The 24,726-nt window shown below is 34.6% G+C and overlaps 1 protein-coding gene and 1 pseudogene across 2 annotated transcripts in view; both read left to right on the forward strand.

Annotated features, from left to right (window-relative positions):
- Positions 1-16,353, forward strand: part of HDAC2 (histone deacetylase 2) — a 31,909-nt gene extending 15,556 nt beyond the window's left edge. The window contains exons 6-14 of the mRNA XM_043439182.1: positions 2,189-2,330; positions 5,790-5,882; positions 5,964-6,072; positions 10,565-10,705; positions 10,935-11,043; positions 11,674-11,804; positions 12,522-12,677; positions 15,198-15,255; positions 15,975-16,353. Of these exons, the coding sequence (XP_043295117.1) occupies positions 2,189-2,330; positions 5,790-5,882; positions 5,964-6,072; positions 10,565-10,705; positions 10,935-11,043; positions 11,674-11,804; positions 12,522-12,677; positions 15,198-15,255; positions 15,975-16,005 (970 nt within the window). The 3' untranslated portion in view covers positions 16,006-16,353. The remainder of the gene's footprint in view (positions 1-2,188; positions 2,331-5,789; positions 5,883-5,963; positions 6,073-10,564; positions 10,706-10,934; positions 11,044-11,673; positions 11,805-12,521; positions 12,678-15,197; positions 15,256-15,974) is intronic.
- On the forward strand, positions 6,080-10,071 carry LOC122422661 (annotated as a pseudogene). Its single transcript, XR_006263931.1, has one exon. The product of XR_006263931.1 is annotated as a 60S ribosomal protein L21-like (transcript).
- Positions 16,354-24,726: the final 8,373 nt, after the last annotated feature.

Raw genomic sequence — 24,726 nt, forward strand, 5'->3', positions numbered from 1 at the left:
AAAAATTCATTACAAAAAAATTCTTGTAAAAATTCCTGTAAAAATTTTCCTGTTTTAATTCATAATAAAAACCTGTGCCTTTTTTAAAACATGAACAATGGGTTGAAAATAGTTAATAAATCATGTACAGATTCATTCTAAACCATTGTAAAAATGTAGAAAATTTGGCTAGTTCTTGGATTATTAAGAATGAGAAGTGCATATAAATGTCTGAGAGTTTATTAAGTACCTTTCTAAAAGTATTAGAAGTAGCTTGACAGTTTAGATTGGAGATGTAGTTTTAAAAACTATTGGAAAAAATGACGTGACCCTAGAAGTTTGTGTTTTAACATTTTGTAAGTTTTAACTTTTCAAGAAAAAAATTTGAAACCTGTGTTGAAATTTGTTTACCTTTTGAATGTGCCCAGTTCACTGCCTCGCTCCCTCTTAGAGTGGGGTTTTGTTCTCTATTAATGGATATAATTATCTCTAAATTGCTAAAGGAATCAGTTTTAAAGTTTTCCTTGACTGCCAGTTGGAGAGAAAGATCTATAGAGGTATTTGTGATTTGGGAGATTTACAGAGTTAGATTTTTTTTTTAAAACTCTCATTAGATAACACGTCTTAGCCAATTCTACTTCAGATTGTAACAAATTGGTATTTTTCTCAAATTGAAAATGTTCTTGCCTGAAGTTATTCCATGCATACTATTTATAAAGGCTGATTTTTCAGTCACTTAAAATTTGGTATTGACTCAATAAACAGCTGAGCTGTGTTACTTGACTAGTAGAGAGCCAAGGAAAGCCACTTGAAATCATTTGCCTTGTTTTAACTCACTGTTGGTGTTGGTTCCTGTGTCTTCATCTCAGAGCAGTAGTTCTTGCCCACATGCTGGTAGTCTTCACAAGCTTAGTTTGGTTTCTCTGGACACATTTCTTCAACTGGTACAAACTTGATTTAATTAACAGCAAACAGCTTTTGAGCCATTCAGACACTTTGTTCACGCTATGTGAAAGTGAAATGAAAGTCACTCAGTCATGTCCAACTCTTTGCAACCCCATGGACTATAGTCCATGGAATTCTCCAGGCCAGAATACCAGAGTGGGTAGCTGTTTCCGTCTCCAGGGGATCTTCCCAACCCAGGGATCGAACCCAGGTCTCTCACATTGCAGGCGGATTCTTTACAAACTGGGCTATGAGGGAAGCCCATTCACGCTATTTTTATTTTATTATTTAAAGAAAGTCTATGATGAGACGTTATTTTCTAAGTTTCTGAATGTTGCTTTCCTGTGAGTTGAGGATATTCTTGTGAAGGCTTGGTCTTGTTTTGTCAGCCTGTATGTATCACATTCTTCTAACATGGCTGTGGTAGTACTGTAAAATGAATAATAGTACCATGCCATCTAATTCCATAAATATCATCACTTCCTTGTGCCTTGAAAGGATGATATGAGGCATTCACTTTCTTCATTTCTTGTTTTGACATGAGTCATCACTAATATAAGATGTCCAGTATGATGATACGTGTGACTCTTAAAAGGCATTCGGATTCTGCTGTGATTGGTCGTTCTCCAAGCAGCGCTGTCAAATAATGGGAAGCTTGTGGTTTCTGTCACAGACATTCAGCTGAAACGAGAAAGAAGCCATAGACAATAGTGAACAAACAAGCGTGGCCATGTTTCATTACCGCTTTACTTATAGACATTGACATTTAAATTTCATATAATTGTCACATCATGAAATTAATGTTTTGATTATATTTTTCAGTCATTTAAAAATGTAAAAAAATGTTCTCAAAGATTGTACAGAAGCCATTGTCCACATTTGAACTGTGTCAAACCCTATTTTATAATACTAAAGATTTACCAGAGAGATGCGAGATGCTTTACAGTAGCAATTGTAACTAAGGTGCAATCTTCAATTATAAATATTTAGAAACATACACTATGTTTTCAAAGCAGAATAAGAGATTTCAGAAAGTAAATACATTTTCTTACCTAGATGTAAAGGGTGTAAAGAAATTTATAAGCTCTGAGGTTCAAACTCTGACTTGAGGATGGTCTTTTTGAATGGTCTCTTAGGCTATAAGTAAAGAAAAGAAAGGGGCTTAAACATTCTGGAATGCGGGAGCTCAAAAATAGGTTTCCTGAATCCATGGTAGTTCTTCCTGTCTTAAAACCTTTTTGAAAACTTACGGCTTTGTTTTCAGGTATCATCAGAGAGTCTTATATATTGATATTGATATCCATCATGGTGATGGTGTTGAGGAGGCTTTTTATACAACAGATCGTGTAATGACTGTATCGTTCCATAAATATGGGGAATACTTTCCTGGAACAGGAGACTTACGGGTAAGATTGAATTCTGTCTGAATAAATGTTATGAGATGAACCTAGAGGAGGTTAGTAATCTTACACCTGAACTCATATTTCTCTGGATCATTAATTTGAAGCTTATATGAAGGATTAAGGCATTTTTATGTGCTTAACGTTGTTGTAATTCACTTTTTTGCTGATTATCAGCAAAAATTCAATAACGTTAAGGGCTTTCTTTTGCTGAGCTTTTTCTTTGGTTGAATGAATACTTTTGAACATCCACAAAGCATGAAGCAGTTTTCTTGATGTTAAGTTTGAATCTTCAAAACCTACTTGATTGTAGCCTATATTGCTATTGAATATAAAGCTTGGTGGGATAAAATAATTGACTTGAGTCTTTTTCAGGTTTTTGTATTGCCCTCCTTTTATGATTGGTCTTTAACTACTCAGACTTTAATCTCTGTTTTTCCTTAGGCTTCCCTCCCTCCCCCCTCATCTCTATCCGCCAACTCCCTCGCAGTTTAGGGAGAAAAAGAATATCATAGCTTATCCTGCCTGCCTGTTTATATTAAGCACATTTATTTCTATTATATTTCTGTTATCTTCTTTCATTTAGTGCTTTGAAGTCCCCCCCGCCCCACCTTTTTTTTCTTTTTGCTTCACTAGAGGTTTTGTTTTTTGAACCAAACGACAAGCACGTTGAAGTTTATTCAAAAATTTATACAGCTGCTTTTAATTTAGCTGTATTATATGGGAGATTTCTTTTAACGTGGCATTCAACATTAGTCCTAAACTGTTCTGTTAAGGTAAGTTTTAAGTGTGTGGTATGTTGTTATGTTAGAGTTTAACAACCAAAAGTTGTGGGCTTAAAGTAATCTTCAAATATATGATTTAATTATTTGATCATAAAGTTGTGTTCTTTCAGTAGGAGTTCAGATGGTGAAACTTTTCTTTTCCTGTAAGTGGGTAGGAGGGTCATTTATTTCATTTATTTCAGTTTAAATTATGTGGCTTTTAAAATAATTTCTATTTTCAGTTCTTTCTTGCCATGTTAGCTTCTTCAGTGCCTTTCCCCACTTGGCTTTATCTTACAGACCAGTGATTCCCAGTGATCCTTAAACTAGCAGAGTCAGTTATACCTAAGAACTTAGTAGCACATATTCTCAGGCTCCAGAAACTGAATGATTCTATTCTGCACACTAAAATTCAAGAACCACCGTTCTAAACCAGTAGAATTTGTTTGTGTATAACCATTGCTTTTCGATGTTAAGCAAAAACTTTCCCAGCTTTAATTAAAGCTTAAAGTAATAAGTGTCTTGCAGTATAATTTTAATTAATCTCAGAAATGGCAGACTCACTCTGTTTAATTTCTGACAGTATACTTAGAATTGTTTGAAGTTGTTGGAAGATACTGGAAAATGTGTGTTTTAGAAACTGAAAATGACTTTCAACATCTCTTTCCCTCTCAAGATTTTATACTCCTATGAAATGTCACATTTCTTTTCCCTTTAGATATTAAAAGATATCCCCAAGTTTCAGAAACTAAAATCAGTTTCCTACATTGTATGTGTTGTTGTATTTGGACTTTCATGAAGCTCAAGTATTGTATAATTTAATAAACATTACCTTTTCTACCTGAGAATTCATTCTAAATCAGAAAAGAAGTCTACTGTGAGCTTAGATCATTGTTAAAACTATGCTTGCATTATTATTAGATCAGTAGTCTAGATGGAAGAAAAAAAACAAGGGTGTGATAAAGTAGCAGTTATGGAGGGTATAAAACTTGGTCAAGTAAGGGCCGCAGTTCTGTACTGTGAGTGAGAAGTGCTTTTAATTCGCCTTTAACTCGAGTGAGAAGTGCTCACCACCTTGCTATATTCTGAAATCTTAGTGTCAGTGTATATTCCAACTGTGTTTTTTTACTGTAGAAGTCTCAGGATTTACAGCATTTTAGTTTGTGCATATGTGTTTAGTTTGTATTTAGTTACATAAAAATTTACATTCTCTTAAGAAAAATTGTGGGAGTGGGTGTGTAATTTCATGCTTTTTCATTGAAAGTTGGATCATAATAACTAATATTGAAGGGTAAACTATGCTCTTTAAAAAATGGATTCAAGCTGAGATTCTTCCATGAGAAAAAAGGGAATAACATGTATTTGTATTAGTAATCCTAAAGGTTCATATATATTGAGGCATACAATTGACCCTTGAAAAACAAGGGGATCAGGGATGCTGACTCTCCTGCAATTGAAAATCTGCATATGACTGACTCCCCAAAGCATAAATACTAATAGCCTTCATGATAACATAAATGGCCAATTAACATATTTTGTATATGTATATCTACATATATTTTATGCATTCATGACATACCTTTTTCTTTATTTTCAAAAATATTTCTATACTGCAGTTCATGTGCAAGTTTTTCATGCTGTTTCAAATCTCCAGAAAAATTTTCTAATACATTTATTGGAAAAAAAATCTGCATAAAAGTGGACCCACCATTCAAACCCTTGTTGTGTAAAACAGGTCAATTGTAATTTAAAACACATGAGAAATGTCTCTACCATCTCTTTTAAAAATATACAGTTGACTCTTGAGCAGCACAGGTTTTGAACTTCTGTGGGACTTTTTTCACTAAGTAAGGACTTCAGGGCCACACAACTCGCAGTTAATTGAATCCACAGAGGCAGAACTGTGAATATGGAGGACAGACTGTAATGTTAAACTCAGGTTTTCAACTATGCTGGTGTCTATACCCCAGTGTTGTTCAAAGATCAGCTGTTCATAGTGGGTGTGTGTACATACGTACACATGTACATAAACATAGATTTACACGTGCATAAATTGTAGTTAATAAGTGTATATGTTTTGTGTGTGTGTGACTGGAACTCAGTTTTTCTCCTTTGCTTCTTTTGGGAAGTATTAATGCCTTGAGTGATACTTTTTTAACAAGTAGAAACAAAATTTATTTCAAGCCCCATTAAATAAGACAGATTTCAGTGTTTTAGTCTGTAGCTGTTAAAACTTCAAGAAAGCCTTCCAAGTCTTAATCAACTCGTGCCAGACTGTGAGCCCCAGGAAGGGTTTTGCATTAGAGACATCGCAGGACAAGCCTGTCCTGTAGGGTTCTTGGCTCAGAGGTTGTGTTTCCTACAGTTTGGCAAATTTGTCTTGTGTATTTTGTTTGTAACAAATTTCTTGAGTTAATGTAATATTTAATTTCAAACTGCCCTTAACTATGTTAAATTTCTTTCCTCCCCAAAATAATCATTACAGATTAACTGGAATTGGTTCTTTTCAGCTTTATAAATATCCATAAATGTTGAAATATGTACTTATTCTGTATTATTTCCTCTCTCAGCCTATAAGATGAATTCAGAATTGGGTTTGTTACCTACTCTTTTCATCTTTTAAAAATATTTTAATAATTAAACATGTCAAACTTTTTATTATGATACATTCTCTAAGATCTACTTACACTATGTATTTTAGGATATTGGTGCAGGAAAAGGCAAATACTATGCTGTCAATTTTCCAATGAGAGATGGTATAGATGATGAATCATATGGCCAGATATTTAAGCCTGTAAGTATTATTATTTTTAAAAATGAAAAGGCATTCTAAAATGTTTTTTAGCGATACTAACATTTGTTACCTTGCACGTAGATTATTTCAAAAGTGATGGAGATGTATCAGCCTAGCGCTGTGGTTCTGCAGTGTGGTGCAGACTCGCTGTCTGGTGATAGGCTCGGTTGCTTCAATCTGACAGTTAAAGGTAAGCAATTTGAAGGGTGATACTCCAGAAAAAAAATTTTTCTCTTCCTAAGAACTTCCCATAAAAATTGTCACTTTTTTACCTGCTACTTAACACGGAACCATGTGTGTTTTATATTTTTCGTGGGTTTTTGGTATATGTATGTGTGTATTTCGAATTCATTTATATAATTACAGTTAATCTAGTTTCAGTAAATTAGGTCTTTTATTTTGTCAAATTTATATATACATTTCTTTATGTGAGCAGTTTTATAAGACTTGTTGTTGTCCCAACCAAGGCAGTGATTTTCTTCTTTTTTTTAAACTTGTATTTGTTTATTTATTTATTCTGGTTTTATTAAGATGTAGTTGACATGCAGCTGTGTGTAAGCTTGAGGTGCACATTATAATTTGACTTCAACAGCATGATTTCAGCATCCTGAAATGATTAATTAACACAGAAGGTTTAATGAACATTCATCATCTCCTGTAGTTAAAACATTAAAGAAATAGATTGAAAATGTATATATTTTTCTGTGTGATGAGAACTCTTAGAATTACTGTCTTTAACAGCTTTCATTTATACCATACAACGGTGTTAATTATCTGCATCATGTTGTACATTTTATTCCTAATACTTATTTATCTTTTAATTAGAAGTTTGTATCTTTTGATTATCTTCATCTAATCCCCTCCCCACCTCTGGTAATCACAAATCTGATCTCTTTTTCTGTCAGTTTGTTTGTTGTTTGTTTTTGAAGTATAATTGACCTGCACCATTATAGTAGTTAGTTTCTGGTCCACAGCATTGTAATTTGACAATCTGTACATTTCCAAATGATAACCATGATAAGTCTAGTTGTCATCAATCATCATGCAAAGATTATTTTGCTATTGACTGTATTCCCAACACTATACATTTCACACCTGTGTCTCATTTATATTGTACCTTTTAATCTCCTTCATCTGTTTCTCTCCCTCTGGCAACTATCTTACTTGTTTTCTATAACTATTTCTGTTTATTTATATTTGTTCATTTGATTTTTAGATTCCACATATTACACTTAGCATAATTTTCAACATTTTTGGTTGATTCTTTTGGTGCTTACCTTTCTTAAGACAATATGCAAGCTTTTTAAATTTTTTTTGGCCATGCCATGCAGCTTGTGGGATCGTAGTTCCCCAACCAGGGATTGAACTCAGGCCCTCAGCAGTGCAAGCCCAAGAGTTCTAACCACTGGACCAGCAGGGAATTCTGCAAGCTGTGTTCTTGTTTTTAACTTAATTTTAACCTTGTATATTCAGTTTCCATTGTGAAAGAGAAGGGAGTCACCACTTTGTCCCTAACACATGCATTTACCCTTGGAGTATCCCATTTTTGCAGTTTAAGTCTAGACCACAATTTTAGTCATGGTAGTCATTGTTTATGGCATCATCAAAAACATTAAAGCATGGTTCAGCTTACTCAATTTTCCTTTTGCATAACTTATTTTTCTGTGCAATTTTGTCATTTCCTTAGTTTTCTCCTTACTCATTAATAAATGAAGGTGGATCAGGTGTTCTATCAGTTTTACCTTCTTGAAGAACAGCCTTCTGACCTGTTCCTGTTTGGGTGAATTTCCTCTGTAGATCTGTTAGAATGGTGAGCTATTCTTTGCTTTTAAGTGTTAAAATCAATGTGATAGAGGTCCAGACCAAAGTAAAGATCACCATTATGGAATGAGCTGCTAGGGTGTAAGAGTAAATCTGAAAATTTATTTTCTAAGTTCTTAAAATTTATGGTATGTAGGTTAGTAGTGATTAATCATGGATATTGTACAGGATTTTGGAGTTGTTTTCCTTGTGAACTTTTAGGTAACAAGTTCATGTTCTGCTTGAATTCTCTCATAAAAGGTGAAGAATTCTCAGGTAGAACTTTTTCCAGTACTACTATTGGCTTAAATGGAAATTAATAACTAAATTTAGATTTTAGAGACTATTTTATTTAATATTAGGATAGCTCCTGTGCCAGGCAGCATTAGAATTATGATATAATCAATCTATTCTGCTTATGTTAGGTTGAATGATTTGAAATTATCTGTTTCCTCAAAAATGGATATGATCTTCTTAAAATCTATCTAATGTACTCAAAATGTGCATTAATCTGTCAATTTTCTTGTCTTAACTTTTTGAAAGTTCTTAATGCCTTTGTATGTAAAAGTAATAGCTTTCATAACTACAAGGTACAACATTTACTCTTACTATAAATCTACATTATATTTCAACTGACTGATAGAATGTAAGTTGTATAAAGCATATAAAGGTATTTGCAATCCCAAAGCTTAAACTTGATTCCAAGCTTTTTCCAGTGCCAGCTTCAATTCAGATTTCTCAGGTCTGCTAAAGTCAGTTTACCTCTTGTCAGTCTCCTTTCTATCTTCATTTATATTATTACCATTGTATGTTCTCCATTCTTCATTTTTATAAGTTTTAGCCTTTAAAAAAATCCCTTTATAATCATTTTTGTCAGGCTTTGAGATGAAAGAAAAGGCAGTGTCCTCTTTTAGCCAGCTTTCTTTACTTAGAAGTCTTTAAGTTAATTTTTTGTTTCATCTTTAAAAATACCCAAATGGCTTTCCCCTATTATAAGAAGCATGCATTTTTGTAATTGCAGTAATAAAAATTGGATTGTGGATCATATAATGTGACTGTTGAAGAATACTTCATGAAAATGCCCACAGTATAGTTACATGAAGAAAACATTAAGCTTTTAAAAATTGGAAAGAATTGGAAGGGAATATTAAAAAAACTGTCTTTGGATGATGAGACTTCACTGGTAGTTCAGTGGTAAAGAATCTGCCTGTCAATGCAGGAGACTCATGGGTTCGATCCTTAAACTGGGAAGATTCCCTGGAGTAGGAAAGGGCAACCCACTCCAGTATTCTTGCCGTGGAAATCCCATGGACAGGGAGCCTGGTGAGCTACAGTCCATGAAGTTGCAAAGAATAGGACATGACTTAGCAACTGAATACAACAGCAGCATCTTCAGATGATAGAATTTTAGGTAGTTTTTTTCTTTGTACTTATTTTGATTTTTCCAAATATTCAGCATGTATCAGTTTCTTCTGTAATTGAAAGATTTTGTTCTTGCTTTAAAGGTTGAGTTATGTTCCTGAATGATGATAATATAAGAAATTACTAGTGACTCATAATGATTACTGAATTATGACATCTAAAGGAAATATTTTGTTTTTATGTTAGGTTTACTTTAAATTTCTATACAAAGAAATTTGTTAAAGTTGTTTTTAATAGTAATAATTTTATATAAAAAAAGTGGCTTTTTTTCGGCCGGAACTGCCATCTTCCAGTAATTCGCCAAAATGACCAACACAAAGGGAAAGAGGAGGGGCACCCGCTACATGTTCTCTAGGCCTTTCAGAAAACATGGAGTTGTTCCTTTGGCCACATACATGCGAATCTACAAGAAGGGTGATATTGTAGATATCAAGGGAATGGGTACGGTTCAAAAAGGAATGCCCCACAAATGTTACCATGGCAAAACTGGGAGAGTCTACAGTGTTACCCAGCATGCTGTTGGCATCATTGTAAACAAACAAGGTCAAGATTCTTAGAGAATTAATGTGCGTATCGAGCATATTAAGCACTCTTAAGAGCCGAGATAGCTTCCTAAAATGTGTGAAGGAAAATGATCAGAAAAAGAAGGAAGCCAAAGAGAAAGGGACTTGGGTTCAGCTGAAGCGCCAGCCTGCCCTACCCAGGGAAGCACACTTTGTGAGGACCAGTGGGAAGGAACCTGAACTGTTGGAGCCCATTCCCTATGAATTCATGGCCTGAAGGGTGTAAAAATAAAGACCTGGACTGTACAAGTGTTTCTGTTAATTGAGTATAGAGGTGTTGTGTCCAAATTCAGTGGGTGATGTCTTTTCAAATTTAGTGTTTTTCCTTCCTTAAAGATGTAAGATAGTTTGTTATTCAGTATGCTCCATTTTTTAATAAACTGCCAGATATTATTTAAAAAAAAGAAAAGTGTCCATAATACCACTATCTAAAATAACCTATAACTAAACCTGTGTAGTCTTACATAATTTTTTTGTTCATGTCTGTGGAGGCAAGTGGTAACAAAACATCAGTTTCTATTAGCTTGTACTTAATGTTTCATTGTAACCTCACTTATTTTTCCCCCCAGGTAACCTTATAAGAACATAGTATCTTCATATCACATTAATAAAAATGTGTTATATTTTAATCTTAATATAGTTGTATATTTGACTTTTCCATCAAGGATGCTTGTTAACATAGCCAGTTATGTCTTAATAAGTTTTGTATATTGTGTAAAAGGTGTTTGATGAAAGTTTTAGACTAGAAATTTTCTTAAAACTTTCATATATTATTTGTTTTTTAAATATTTAGGAAAGCCATTTTGGTTGAGTAAAATTTTGTTTTCTTTTTGAATTTTTCTTTTCCAGCTGTTACAGTGTGTAAATATATTGTTACCCAAATCTTCTTTGTCTTAGGTCATGCTAAATGTGTAGAAGTTGTAAAAACTTTCAATTTACCATTACTGATGCTTGGGGGAGGTGGATACACAATCCGCAACGTTGCTCGGTGTTGGACATATGAGACTGCAGTTGCCCTTGACTGTGAGATTCCCAATGGTAAGTGTTCTTATTATGATGTCTTTATTGGATGAACTGTCTGTATGTAGAAAAAGATGGTTAGGTCATTAGAGTTGATTCCAAAACTATGTAAATAGGAGAGCAGTCACTAAATTCATTTTGTATTCACTTTTAAATATTTTCTCTGGAAATATTTTACAACTTGAGTCTGGATTTTATGTATGGATTGAGCTTTTAATATGTAACTTTATTTCATTATTTTTAATAGAATTGCCATATAATGATTATTTTGAGTATTTTGGACCGGACTTCAAACTGCATATTAGTCCTTCAAACATGACAAACCAGAACACTCCAGAATATATGGAAAAGATAAAGTAAGACATCATCAACTTGATTTGATTAACATTATTAATGTAACTTTTGAAGCTTTTAGAAGGTCATGTGCAGTAGGTCAGTTTAACTTTATACATAAGGTATTCCCTTTTGTCAAAAGTATTTGAAACCTTAAGACTTGGTTTCTTTAATTTTATAAAATAATGGAAAATGTATAATAGGATTCATAGCTCAAAAATATTTCCATTTTCTATTAAAATGGATTTTTTTGTTGAAAAAGACACTATAAGTTGTATATTTTCTTGCTTTACATGAAAGTGAAATTTATTTTCATTGAAACATTTGATAGACCTTTCTCTAAGAAATAGAGTTTGGAGAGACATTGTTAGTACACAGGCCTGGGTTTGTGCCCTCTCTTACCACACACTAGCTCCATGACATTTGGCAAGTTAATTTGCCTTTGTGCTTTTATTTCCTCATCCTTGAAATGGGGGATGAAATTTAGTATCTACCTTGTAAATTTTGAGAATTATGGGTTAATAATAGGTAAAGTATCAGTACCCAGTAAATGTTACTATTTTAATTCTTAGGTTAAGCTAGATAAAAGATGCAACTTTTAAGAACTTGAAAGAAAACATTTTTTTCTAATAACTATGCATGTTGTAATTTAGACAGCGTTTATTTGAAAATTTACGCATGTTGCCTCATGCACCTGGTGTCCAGATGCAAGCTATTCCAGAAGATGCAGTTCATGAAGATAGTGGAGATGAAGATGGAGAAGATCCAGACAAGAGAATTTCTAGTAAGATAGTCCTTTGATGTGTATTCTGTTACATTTTTCTGCTTTATTAAAAGAACACTACAGACTGGAGGTTTTGGTTGCCCAAGAACCTCACCTGTTGTCATGAGTACACTGTTATTACTGTCTTTGTTTTCATCATTTTTTTAATCTTATGCAGATTTAATTTGCTTTGTCTCAGAGCCTGATTTGAGTGTCAGCAATTTCAGTTTCTGCAAATTACCCACTTATGTGTAGAGTGAGTTGAATAACATTAAGCACCTTCTGTTTGATTCTACAATCTAATTCCACTTAATATGATTTATAGGCTTTTAGCCTAATAGTATGCTATTATGGTATAGACATTCTAACATAATTGACGTAAATGATATTTCTTATTTTCTCTTCTTCCCCTCTCAGCTCTGTAATAAAAGGTTACTTTTTATTTAAAGATACCACTCCTACTTCCTATCACGAAAGCAATATTTTTTCCTCCAAAGTTGTTTTTTTTTTTTAATGAGAACCTCTAATGTTCTTCATATTCCTTTGAATTATTTCTTCCTAGATTAAAGCTAAATTTTTAATGTTTAGCAAGCCATGCATTTAGTTATAATCTTAAAATCTGTTATCCTTACTTTTAAATATGACTGGCTAGTTCTTCTATAGAGCAGTGCACTTAACATTTGTAAAACCTATGACTGCCTTTGTCAAAATTTTATTAAAAATCTTTTAATGTGTCAGTTCGAGCATCAGACAAACGAATAGCTTGTGATGAAGAGTTCTCAGATTCTGAGGATGAAGGAGAAGGTGGTCGTAGAAATGTGGCTGATCATAAGAAAGGAGCAAAAAAAGCTAGAATCGAAGAAGACAAGAAGGAAACAGAGGACAAAAAAGCAGGTCAGATTTATTTTTTGATGTTTTAATTGTAAGTTTTTGAAAGTGAGCAACAAGGTAATTTTTATGAGATCCTGAAATACACAAGTATCAGAAATAGGTGAGTGTGCTAAATAAATAAATAGGTGACTTTTTTTTCCCCCATGTAAGTAAACTTTTAATTAAAGCTCTCTAAATGTTAGTCACATTTGCTTTTATAATACAGGAAACTATCTCTTCTTGGCAAAATAGGCTTAAAATATTGAACGACTCCACTGTGATCTAGATTGAGTAAGAGAGCGAACAAAGTGGTTATAGACCCATATGTAGCCCATGAGCAGAGCTGAAATTCTAAGTTAATTTGTAACTGCCTGTAAGTTTATGTGATGAGAATAAAACATAAAAGAAGACTAACATTATATAACCTTAGACCAGTTTCACCATTTTGAAAAGGCTCAGAGAACAGACTTTGTTATTATTTGAAAGAAACATAAAAGCTGTGGAAAGATGGGAAGGGATTTGAGAGCTGGATTAGGAGGAGATAATACTTTCTGATGTCTTAACTTTAAAAATGTGTCTTGTCTGTTGAGACAAATGTGTCAGTTTTTCTGTTGAGAAATAGATGATTTAGGGCATTGAATTTGCTTTCAGAATGTGTTTTCTTTTATCTGACTTTCCAGAGCACTTACACATACCTCAGTCATTTTATTTACACATTATATTATAGCACCTCATTAGGAACTTTACATATCTCCCTGCTAGATTGAGCTGCTCTTGGCTAGAGAATGCAGTATCTTAAATACTTGAATTCTTGTACTTGGTGCATTTCCTGCTGGATACCTGCTACCTATATGCAGGTAATGGTGATGAGCACAGGTTTTAGTTGACTTGTTAATTTTGACACTGTAGCTATGTGGAAAACAGATTCAGAGGTACTGGGCCAACATCCTTCTTCTATCATATTGAAGTTACATGGGTAAGCTGGCCCTCATGTTCTTTTTTTACTTACTAGAGAGTTAGGAATCTGTAGCATGTCTGCACATCTAGTTCTGTTTTGTTTGTGGATTGACTCCACTATATATACTGTCATTTTATAATTTTAACTTCCCGATGTATTACAATGATGGCTCCAGTCTGCTCTTGTGTACTGATTGACATCCAGAAATTCCAGCTATGATTGAGGTAAGAAGGACTTAACTTAGCTGTAGGATTTTTCTAGTACCTTTCTTTTCTCTGTCAGTTTGTCTTTTCTGGATTTTTTGTTTGTTTGTTTGTTTGTCTTCCTTTCTGGCATTTATCCTTGCTTTTTAAATTTTTATCTTTCTATGCTTTTTCTTCCAAATGGGAAAGTGGGTGCACTGGAGTGCTTATCTTTCATTGCTGTTTTAGCTGAAAATGAGAGTGCCTTTTGATCTGGCTTTAATGGCCTGGTGGTGGATTAATCTCACAGTATTTAGTTCCTAAATACTTCTGTTGCTGATAATAATTGATACTTAAATTTTTTAGTTTAATAACGAAATTCTTCTTATAGTATCTTGCATTCTTAAAAGTCTATAGTTCAGAACCTGAAGTTAGGAATATTTTTTTGCTCTTCATCCCTCCCCAAACCCCACTTGGCACTTTTGTTTACATATCTAAAATTAAGCCAGAAGCCAAAACAAATGTCATAATAAACATGTTGCTATATGTTTGTATTATAATCAGTGCCTTACAACTTTGGTTCATTGGCTTATCTAAAGAAAAAATTTAGCACATTTTGGCTAATTTGTTTCAATGATCCTGTGTGGATAGTGTTACTCTTACTATTTTCTTAATTTTTATTAAAATGGTAAAGTTCTGATACTTACATAGTGAGGGTTTAAAATCGAATGGCCGTGTATATCTATGGCCGAGTCCCTTCACAGTTCATCTGAAACTGTCACAACATTGTTAATCAGCTATGCCCCAATACAAAATAAAAAGTTTAGAAAAGTAGGGTACTAGCCTAACCATTATTAAAAAAGGAAAAAAACCTATTGGTTATATAAGCAGTAGAATTTAGCTTCTGTTTGGTCTCTGACCTCCTCTGATTCTGTCCTCTTGTCACAAAACTCCAGCCAAGTTGGTCTTGCAGTTTTTCCTTCCAACCTAATTCCTTTTTGCCTCAAATCCTTTTGAGTTTTCCATCTGTTAAGGTACTTCCCTTTTCCCACTCAAAAGAGATGTGTTTTTCAGAATGCCTTTCAAAGGTCACTTGTCATAGCCTTTCCTGATCTACCGTGGTGTTGCGCGCATGTCTGTTGGCTGAACTTCATGGTGCATATCCTGCCTGTAATGCTGTGATCCCCCAGGGGAGAGTCCCCAAAGGCAGGACTGTGATGTTGCATTGATACCTTGAACCTCTGTTTACTACCTCTTCAGAAGCTTAGTTAGTTGTTGATTTCATGAACCATAATATTGTATATGGCAGTTTTTTATATTTTAAGTAAGATATATTTTAAAATAAAATATATACATTTTATATTTCAAAATAGGTGTTAATCTCTTCCCAATTTTTGTTTTTAGATGTTAAGGAGGAAGATAAATCCAAGGATAATAGTGGTGAAAAAACAGATACCAAAGGGTAAGCTGTATTCTTTTTCTAGTAATTTTTATATGCTATAAAAATAATGAGCATGTTTACTGGGGTTGGGGTGAGTATACATATATTCTTTGAGAAGTACTGAACTGAACCTGGAATATCATCAGTAGGTTGTTATGAGATGCTCTGAATTTTTGTACGGTATGTAAGGCAATATATATGTATCTTAACCATTAGCTTATATTTCATTTACTTGCTCAGTTTTCATTTATGTAGCATGCCTTAAAAAATTACAAAAGCTAGTAATAGTGTTGTAACTGAATGTATTAAAATAGACCAGTTTATATTCTTGAACATAATTTATCTAAGCCTTGTTTTGCTATTAACTTTTATATAGACACTCATCATCTTTCATGGTGCTCTTATTTCTATATACATGATTTTTTGGTGTTGTAAGACAGGTAAATTTTAAGAATCACTGGACTAGTATAACATAATTTTTTAAAAGACCATAATTGAGCTTTGTATTGTCAGAAAGCATGTAGATGCTTGGCCACACGTAATTTTGTGTTAGCCTTCATAGAATGACTTGGAATAGGTTGTAAAATCACTCAAAAGGTCACGGCGGTGAGTGCTCCAAAAACTCAAGGCACTACCAGCTTACATGTTTCTTGACGGGAACCATAGGACTGATCTATCGGTCATTGCATTTAAACTGAGATTGTACAGTTTTTAATATTTCATATTGCCTCTTTTAACAGAGCCAAGTCAGAACAGCTCAGCAATCCTTGAATTTGAGTCTCACCACTTTGAGAAACCATAAAAAAGTGAGCAAGTATTGGGAAGAAAAATGTTTTTTCTTTTTGAAGACTTCTGGCTTCATTTTATACTACTTTGGCATGGACTGTATTTATTTTCAAAATGGCTTTTTTTGTTTTGTTTTTGTTTTTCTTGGCAAGTTTTATTGTGAGTTTTCTAATTATGAAGCAAAATTTCTTTTCTCCACCATGCTTTACGTGATAGTATTTAAAATTGATGTGTTATTATGTCAAAAAACTGATCTATTAAAGAAGTAATTGGCCTTTCTGAGCTGATTTTTCCATCTTTTGTAATTATCTTTATTAAAAAATTGTACTTCGATTGTCTTTTGTCTGTTTATTACAACATGGAGTCTCATTTCATAGGCTAGTAACGTGACCGTTTCTGTAGAAAAATAGAATACCCAAAAGGTGAAAGATACTGATTACAACTTCAAAGACATCCATAAACTGTTTCTTCAGAAAATTACTGGGTTTACAGTAATTATTATTTCTTACTCTAATAGGAGTTCTACCATCTTGTCCTCTATAGGTTAACCAGCCAATATTGGTGAAGATTAATATCTCATAATCATAATTTATCTCTTAGATTAATGATACAAGCTATGCATTTGAGATATAGGAATTAGCTTTGAGCTGAACCAAAGATTCCCAAAAACTGGTAATTGAGATTCTGAGTTGAAAGAAGAAATCTATAATCAGAAAAGGAAACTATAGTTTCCATACTGAGCTCTGTGGGACTCTGTTGCCAACCCCTATTATATACCAAGTAGACAAAGAATTGTATGGTGTGTTTGAACAAAACTTTCCTGTGTTTATGTCAAGGCTAAAATAAAACCTGCTGTTTAGACAAAACCTGGTTCTTGTACTGCATATACATGGTACCCAGGTTCCACTATTACACCCAGGCTTCCAAACGAAGGAAACAAACACTTAAAAGTCATTTATCATTAATTTATTGAGTGTCTCCCCACTTGAAGGCTTTGAGCATGCAACTGAACATAATGGGAAAATGTCTGCTCCCCAGCTTACACTTTAGTGGTAGGAAGCAGACAAACGGGGTAATTTCTGCTACTAAGATATGCAAAGGAGAAAGCTAAAACTTGTAGAAACTTGCCAAAATCAATGAAATCTTTTTGCTGGGCCAAATTGATTATTTTGAGGTAAAAATTTGGACAGTAGATCAATCAAATATATTTCTCTAAAAGCTCCTGTTAATAAATACTTCAGCATTTACAAAAGCACCTGGACTTTTGTAATGAGCAGCCATTCTCTCACCTGTATTTTAACAGATATTTCACTTTTGCCATGTTGGTTTCAACTCTGTTTTTCTTTAAATAAATTTATACAGAAGAGGTCGAAGCCCTCTTTATCCAGTTTGTCATTTGATTCCCTTACGACTCTTCAGAAGTAACCATACCTTATGCCTGTTTTCATTCTTGCTGCATATCTGTCAGCATTCAAACCCTTGTGATTTTAGGAATTATGAAATTCAGTTCTTCACTTATGAAATAGTTACATAACAGTGTTCATGAAACACACAATGGTATTGCACATGTACTTATGTAACTTGCTTCTTTACATTTTGATTAACCCTGTTGAACAAGTACAACTCATTTTAACTGCTCTGTATTAAGGTCATGCCAAAAATTTGTTTCAATAGTGTAGTGAGCCTCCTTGGTTACACTTAGGTTTTGTTTTACTATTTACAAATAGAAGCATCTATATAAAGCTAAAGCCTCGAGAGAATAATATGAAACATGAAAGTTCAGCAAGGTGACTTGGTACAACATTAACACAGAGAAAATAGCAACTAGTAATATACAAAAACACAGCCAGATTTGTCAGAAAAAGTAAGGTCCCATTTACACGAGCAGTAACAAAAATTCTTATAAATAAAAGTATTAATATAAAGAAGCTATGGTTCTGGCATATGGTGAAAAAGATCATAAAATGTCAAGATAAATACCCTAATACATTTGGAACAATATTGGATTAAAAAAATAATTCAGATTGATGAAGGCAAGAGATTATTCCTTGAGTGGTATTGGGATAATGGGCAATCAAATGGATAAAAAGAAGTTGTATGCTTTCCACAAGAAGAGTCAGATTAGCTGGATGATTAATTTTATCAAAAGCATTTTCTGCATCTATTGAGGTAATCAATTTTTATTCAATTTTTTTAATGTGTATTTCTTTAATTTTTAATTAAAAATGTAAACAATCTGGTCAAAGGGGTGGAAATTTTACACATCCTTACAGCTTTCATTTCCTTTTTTTCAAATTATCTTTTGTGATGACTTGCAGATTCATGCAGTTCAGTGTTTCTGGGACAATAGTGACTATCTTGGTTTCATTTCTTCCCTGGAAATGGAAGATTTGCCTTGTGGCTAAAAGTCCTAACAAAGTCTTCTGGGAGAACCATGGTCCTGATAGGGGTAATCACTATCATTTCAGTTTTTAAAATGGCACTTTAAAACAGACCTCAACTTGGCAGGGAGGTGGGGGGGTGGAGAAGCTCTTTACTGAGGGAAGATGCTGCTGTATTTTCAATTTTTCTCATTTCCTTTTGGCATGGATGAAAGCTTCCAAATTCCACGGGTACTATAAGGTAGTTAATATAATAACAATGCTACTAGCATTCTGTCAATAGGAGATGATTTGAAGGTCTTAGAGTGGAGTAATTTACCTTCATCTTCTGATTGATGTGGCTTCAGTAAAATTACTACTGAAGCTTCCCTGATACTAGGATTCATAACATTTCTTACTGTATTATAATATAAACGACATGGATTTTCCAGGTTTTAAGTGAAAACTTCAATTTGTATGCTATCACAAGTAATAACTTTTGATAGTGTAAGATCCTTTTTTCTTCACAATCTTGTGCAAGTTACTAACCTCTGTGTCTTAATTGCTTCTTAACTTAAAATGAGGAAAATAATAGTAGTCCTCACCTCATTAAGGTTGTTGAAGATTGAGTTGATACAGTTAATGCTGTTAACTACTACTGTTGTTATGTCAGGTAAATGGAGTTAGATGGGACCAGAATTGTGAGGGAAGTCTTAAATCTTCAAGTGTTATTTAGACATCAAACGAATTGCTGTAAGCCTTGTGTTTGAGTTTGGGTTTGATGCCTACTAGTAAAATAGTAGGCCATGGTGGATAGGGAAACAATCTTTTGAGAACTAGTTTGAGCAAGGAATCTATTAACATTTGGTAAATTTAGGGGAATCTTAGTGTCCCCCTAAATCAGAAGCAATTCACTGGATGGTAATCTGTCAAGCCAAATGGTTGTGAATGGATTACAGAAAAAATGAAACTATTAAATTGTTATTGTCTGTTTACGTGAGTAGCAATGTTAATATGAAGAAATAATCCTCAGAAGGGTTACAATATAAAGAAGCTTCTCAACAGTTGCTGCATTTTCTCCAACTTGCCACAAGATGGCAGATGTTCCATTGTTTAATTTTTATTTTTTCTATTTTTTTTGTGCATTTTCTCCTGTAGTGGCTCGGTGGTCCATTGAACAAGCTGAGTAACACTCGTTAACAAATTCTTTTGAATGCAGTGTTGGACTCAATACCATTTGAATTAAGCTACAGTGTAGTTTACTGATTGGGATTTTTCTTTAGGTAGAACAATTATAATACTAATTCCTGAGCTTTACGTCCATAAAACAGTAGAGTGTATCTGGTAGTAAATGTTATTTGTGGCTTTTCTAGTCAAAAGTAGAATGCAAATGAATATCAGAGCCAGAGTAGTTTTCTATTTTGGTTGGGAATGGAATCATCAAGATACACAATGGAAAAGGAGAATTGAAATTTGATTCTAAGAATTGTAGTTCAGTATAGTGAAGTTCATATGCAGGGCCATTGGACTGCATGTGAAGTAGTTCCACAGCATTTGTTACTAAACTGAGTACCTAACCTCTTTGATCTTTGAAATTAGGAAACTTGGAAGTGTTACGATTAGGATGTTAGTTAATCCTGGTGGAATAAATTATAAAGGAGAACTGAATACTTGATTAAGTTGTTATTTGCTCTTTACTTAAGAATGTTTACTCCAAATGTTGATAAAATATGTACATGTACATTTATTTCTAAAATAACATGAATAGTAAAATTCTGGGTTGGTAAATTTTTTTTTCCAGGCCCACCTTGTAACCAATGGTATGTGTTTGAGAGTGAGTTCAACAAAGTAATGATTGAAATCTAAGACTGATCTCTCAAGTTATGAATTTTGGTTCTATTGGTAAATCAGAAGCTTCTGGCTTCTCTCATGTATTCTTTAACTTAGTTATCTTTTTTGCTTCTTCAGAAATCAGTATTTCAAGGGTGACCTTCCTATACGGTCTGATATGCAGGTAAAGTTTTTCAGTAAATAAATACCAACAAAAGGTCACTGTGTTCTGGCAACTAGTAAACTGTTTGACTTAAGAGACAAGTGTTTCTTTTGCCTTTTTTAATTGCATTTTTACTGTGTCCCTAGGTGAGAATCACTTCAAAAATCTCCTTATTCTGTATTCTAGCCAGAAAGTTCAAACATGGGTCACCTCTGGTTGACTTCTAGGTGGGACTGAGGTGTTAAGGGTACCCTAGTGTGTTGCTTTGGTAGGTAACAGCCTTCCAGGTACAAGAAAGCAAGACCTACATCTCATCAGCCCTTCAGAAGTGGTCTGAAATGGGCTGAATTCTAATTTTCGTAGGGTCCACCTGATCTTCCAGGAAAAGACTTTTCTCTACAATCTGAAGTTCAAATTATTACTAGCTATCCTCTTCCCCATGAATCAGTTGCAAATCTCTTTTTGGTGAATTTGAAAAAATATATTATTTTTAGACATATTTAGTTGTATAATGTTTACATGTACTAGGCTTAGGTGCAATTTCTGTGCTATTCCTTTTAGATGGTGAGTACATTTTGGAAATCTGTTTGGAAATCTCAAATTAACATCTGAGATATCTTTAAGTAAATGGTAAAGCATTGGGGTTTCTTAATGACTCAATGCCATCGCATTTCTAGAGTTAGAAAACATCTTAAGTTCATTTTATCTCCGATCTGTTTCTAAATATGATGGGCAATAAATCTGAACGCCCAGATATGCATCACAGATCCTAAAGTTATTTAACGGTGAACAGCCTCATCTCTAGCTTTTTTTGTGCTTCTCACTTGGCCTGTTAAAAGCTCCGTCACCACTTAGAGCAGCAGCAGGTAGAGAGCAGTGCACTGGAAATCACAAATGTGGAGTTAGCCCCAGCTTTACGTTATTTATTGAAGAGCTTTGCTTTAGCCTTGACATTTAAATCGCTATGCCTCAGTTTACTAATCTGTGAAACTGGTCAGGTAACAGCTGACAAATACCATGCTTTTCCATCATGTCTCTTCTTTTACTTGGGTAGATATTACAAGTTGATCTTTGTTTTCTGGCCTTAAAATCCTCAACCCAGATAGCCACTACAGTTAATCAGAGAGGGCATTAACTATGAAATGCTTTTTGCCATCTCTGGCTGAAAGATCTTTCAAGTCCAAAATTAACAGTATGTCTTTTTAAATAATAGGTAGGCAATGTATTTATTGGTTATTGAATATAATATACTTACTAGCAATTCTTTTTAACAGCAGTCTTTCCCTCACACCTAAACATTTACCCATCGAGGTTAACTTTTTAAAATTTTATATCAGTTTACTAAACCAAAAATCACTATTGGAAAAATATAAAAGTCACAAAAACAAGGGCTTCCCTGGTGGCTCGGTGGTAGAGAATCCGCCTGCCAATGCGGGAGACATGGGTTCGATCCCTGACCTGGGGAGATCCCGTGTGCTGCGGAGTGCAAGCCTGTGCGCCTCAACTATTGAGCCTGTGACCTAGAGCCCAGGAGATGCAACGTGCCGGTTACTGAGACCTGCGCGCCCTTAAGCCTGTGCTCCGTGACAAAAGAGGCCACCTCGATCAGAAGCCCATGCTCCGCAGCTAGGGAGCAACCCCCACTTGCCTCAGCTAGAGAAAAGCCTGTGCAGCAATGAAGACCCAGCACAGACAAACTAATTTTTTTTAAAAAGTCACAATTTATGCCCCTCTCCCCCCCCCAAAAAATGTTACAGAGACCAAAGATTGCCTGTGCCAGAGTCTAACCATGAGAGAAAAGCCACAATGTAATTTGAACATGAAAAGTTTTATATAGTTATTAATTATAACAAGATTGGAGTAATGAAGGATTCTCTAGTGAAAAATAAGGAGACTGTTAAAGAAGGGGGAAAAAAGTAAAAACAGGTATAAGGAGAGGCCATTGTCCCTGAGAGTGTTCCAAGATGAGCCCACCACCTGACCCAAGACAGAGACCCAGATTCTGGAGAGGACACATCTATGCCTCTCTGGCTCACAGAGAAGTCACTGGGGATTGCATGGATGGAACTTGCTGGAAATCCACCCTCCAACAGTTGCTAGAAATTCTCCTTCTAAGGTGGTGGGGAGATGCTGCTGTCCATTGTGTGATGGGTCTAAGTGCCAGAGAATTGACTGGTGATGCAGGAGCCACTTCCCAGAGAAGCCATTCATGCAGCAAGAACCTGTGGGGAAGGACACGATGGGGCCAGAGAAGCTCTCCTCCAGGACCTTTCATTGACAGCTTGGCATTGTGCCAGCTGGCAAAGGAGAAGTATTTAAAAATCAACTCTAGTATTGTGGTGCAGGCAATAAAGAATCTATTTGGAACTGAGGGGAGATAAACTCATAACTGGCTTGATCTTCTTCCCAAAGGACCCTGGCACAAGCTATTCTTTGTAATGGAGTAGTAACAAAACTTGTTTTAGAACACTTGCTGAAGCCAGGTAACATTGGAGTAGCTGTAACTACTTAATGCTTAGTAAAGCTGTATAAGGTAGTATAAAGATGAATACTTACTATTTTTGTGGGCTTGGACAAGTTTCCCAAGCTCTGAGGCTCCGTTTCCTCATTTATAAAATAGAAATAATATTAATTTCAGATAGATATAAAGGTAAAATATATAGGAGATTGTCTCTGGTCCTTCTTAAAACCACTAATATATTTTTTTGCTTCTCAGATTCTCAATCATGTCCCACTCTGCAACCCCATGGACTGTCGCCTGCCTGGCTCCTCTGTCCTTGGGATTCAGCAAGTAAGAATACTGGAGTAGGGTGCCATGTCCTCCTCCAAGGGATTTCTTGCCTTATGGATTGAACCCACATCTCTTATATCTCCTGCATTGGCATGTGGATTCTTTATCACTAGTGCCACCTGGAAAGCCCAATAATATATAAAAAGGAGCAAAAACTAAGTCCAAAAGGAGAATGGAAGTGGATACCACAGCATAAAAAGAAAAATGATCATTTTGAAAAGTTAGGGAAAGTGGTGACCGGAACCAACTCCTACAAGGATAAAAGTCAGGAAGCAGTGAACTCCAGAAAGGCTTAGAATGGGAAGCATCACTGAAAGCTGAATGAGAGTGAAAATGGGAAGATTGTGATGTCTTCAAGAGGATCAGCTTGATATCCCTAGCCTGAGAAGCCCAACAGGCACCCCTGCCCTCTACCCCAACAGAAGAGGTTTGCCCTCTACAAAAGCTGGACCAGACTGGCTCTGGGCTCAGAAACAGAAGACCTGAAGTGACACCCTGAGAAAGTAAAAGCCTTAATGCTGAACTGTGAGACCCACTGTGTCTCGGTATAGATCTCCTCATGCTCATAATCCTTGGAGAGCATTGAGCTTGTTAGATTTGTATTTGTAGATTCATGTATTTCAGCAAATTTGAAAAGGCCAACAAAACTGACAGTTGCAGCTCGGCTGACTAAGAGAAAGAGAATGCATAAATAACTAAAATCAACAATGTAAGTGCAGACATTGGTAACAAACTTACAGAAATAAAGAGGATTATAAGAGAATACTATGAAGAATCATATGCCAACAATTTAGTAAACTAGAAGGTATAGAGAAATTCCTAGAAATACACAAATTATCAAATCTGACTTAGAAAGTCTCAATAGATATAGCAAATAAAGGGGATTGAATCAGTTCAACAACAACAACCCAACCTCCCTACAAAGAAAAATCCAGGACCAGATGACTTCACTGGCAAATTCCACCAAACATTTAAAGAAGAATTAATGCCAATACTTCTCAAACTCTTCCTGAAAAATAGAAGAGGAAGGAGCACACTATCTCATTCTTTGAAACTAGTATTTCCCTGATACCAAAGCCAGATGAAGATACAAGAAAAAACTACAGACAAATTTATATATATATGTGTGTGTGTGTGTGTTATATATATTATATAATTATATATTAGTCTGTATTATGTGTATAGTGCTTAATGGGTATGAAATTTCCTTTGGAGGTGATGAAAATGTTCTAGAACTAGATAGAAGTGATGGTTGTACAACATTGCAAATGCACTAAATGCCGCTAAATTGTTTGCTTTAAAATGCTCAATTCTATGTTAGGTGAATTTTGCCTCCAAAAAAAAAAAAAGTACATGTTTCTGTTAGGCTCTCTTCTAAATATTTCTTGTAGCGTTCACAGTACTGGCCCTAAATCTAATCTAATCTACCTTCTAGTTTCATGAAAGAGGCAGCATTAGATAAGCCAACAAGTAAACAGTTATGTGGTTATGATTGTGGTCAGTGCTATATACAACAGAAAAAGGTGTGGCATAAAAAGAATATGAGGAAATTGAGTTAGATT

The sequence above is a fragment of the Cervus canadensis genome, chromosome 20 (genome assembly GCF_019320065.1).
Source record: "Cervus canadensis isolate Bull #8, Minnesota chromosome 20, ASM1932006v1, whole genome shotgun sequence".
NCBI lineage: Eukaryota > Metazoa > Chordata > Mammalia > Artiodactyla > Cervidae > Cervus > Cervus canadensis.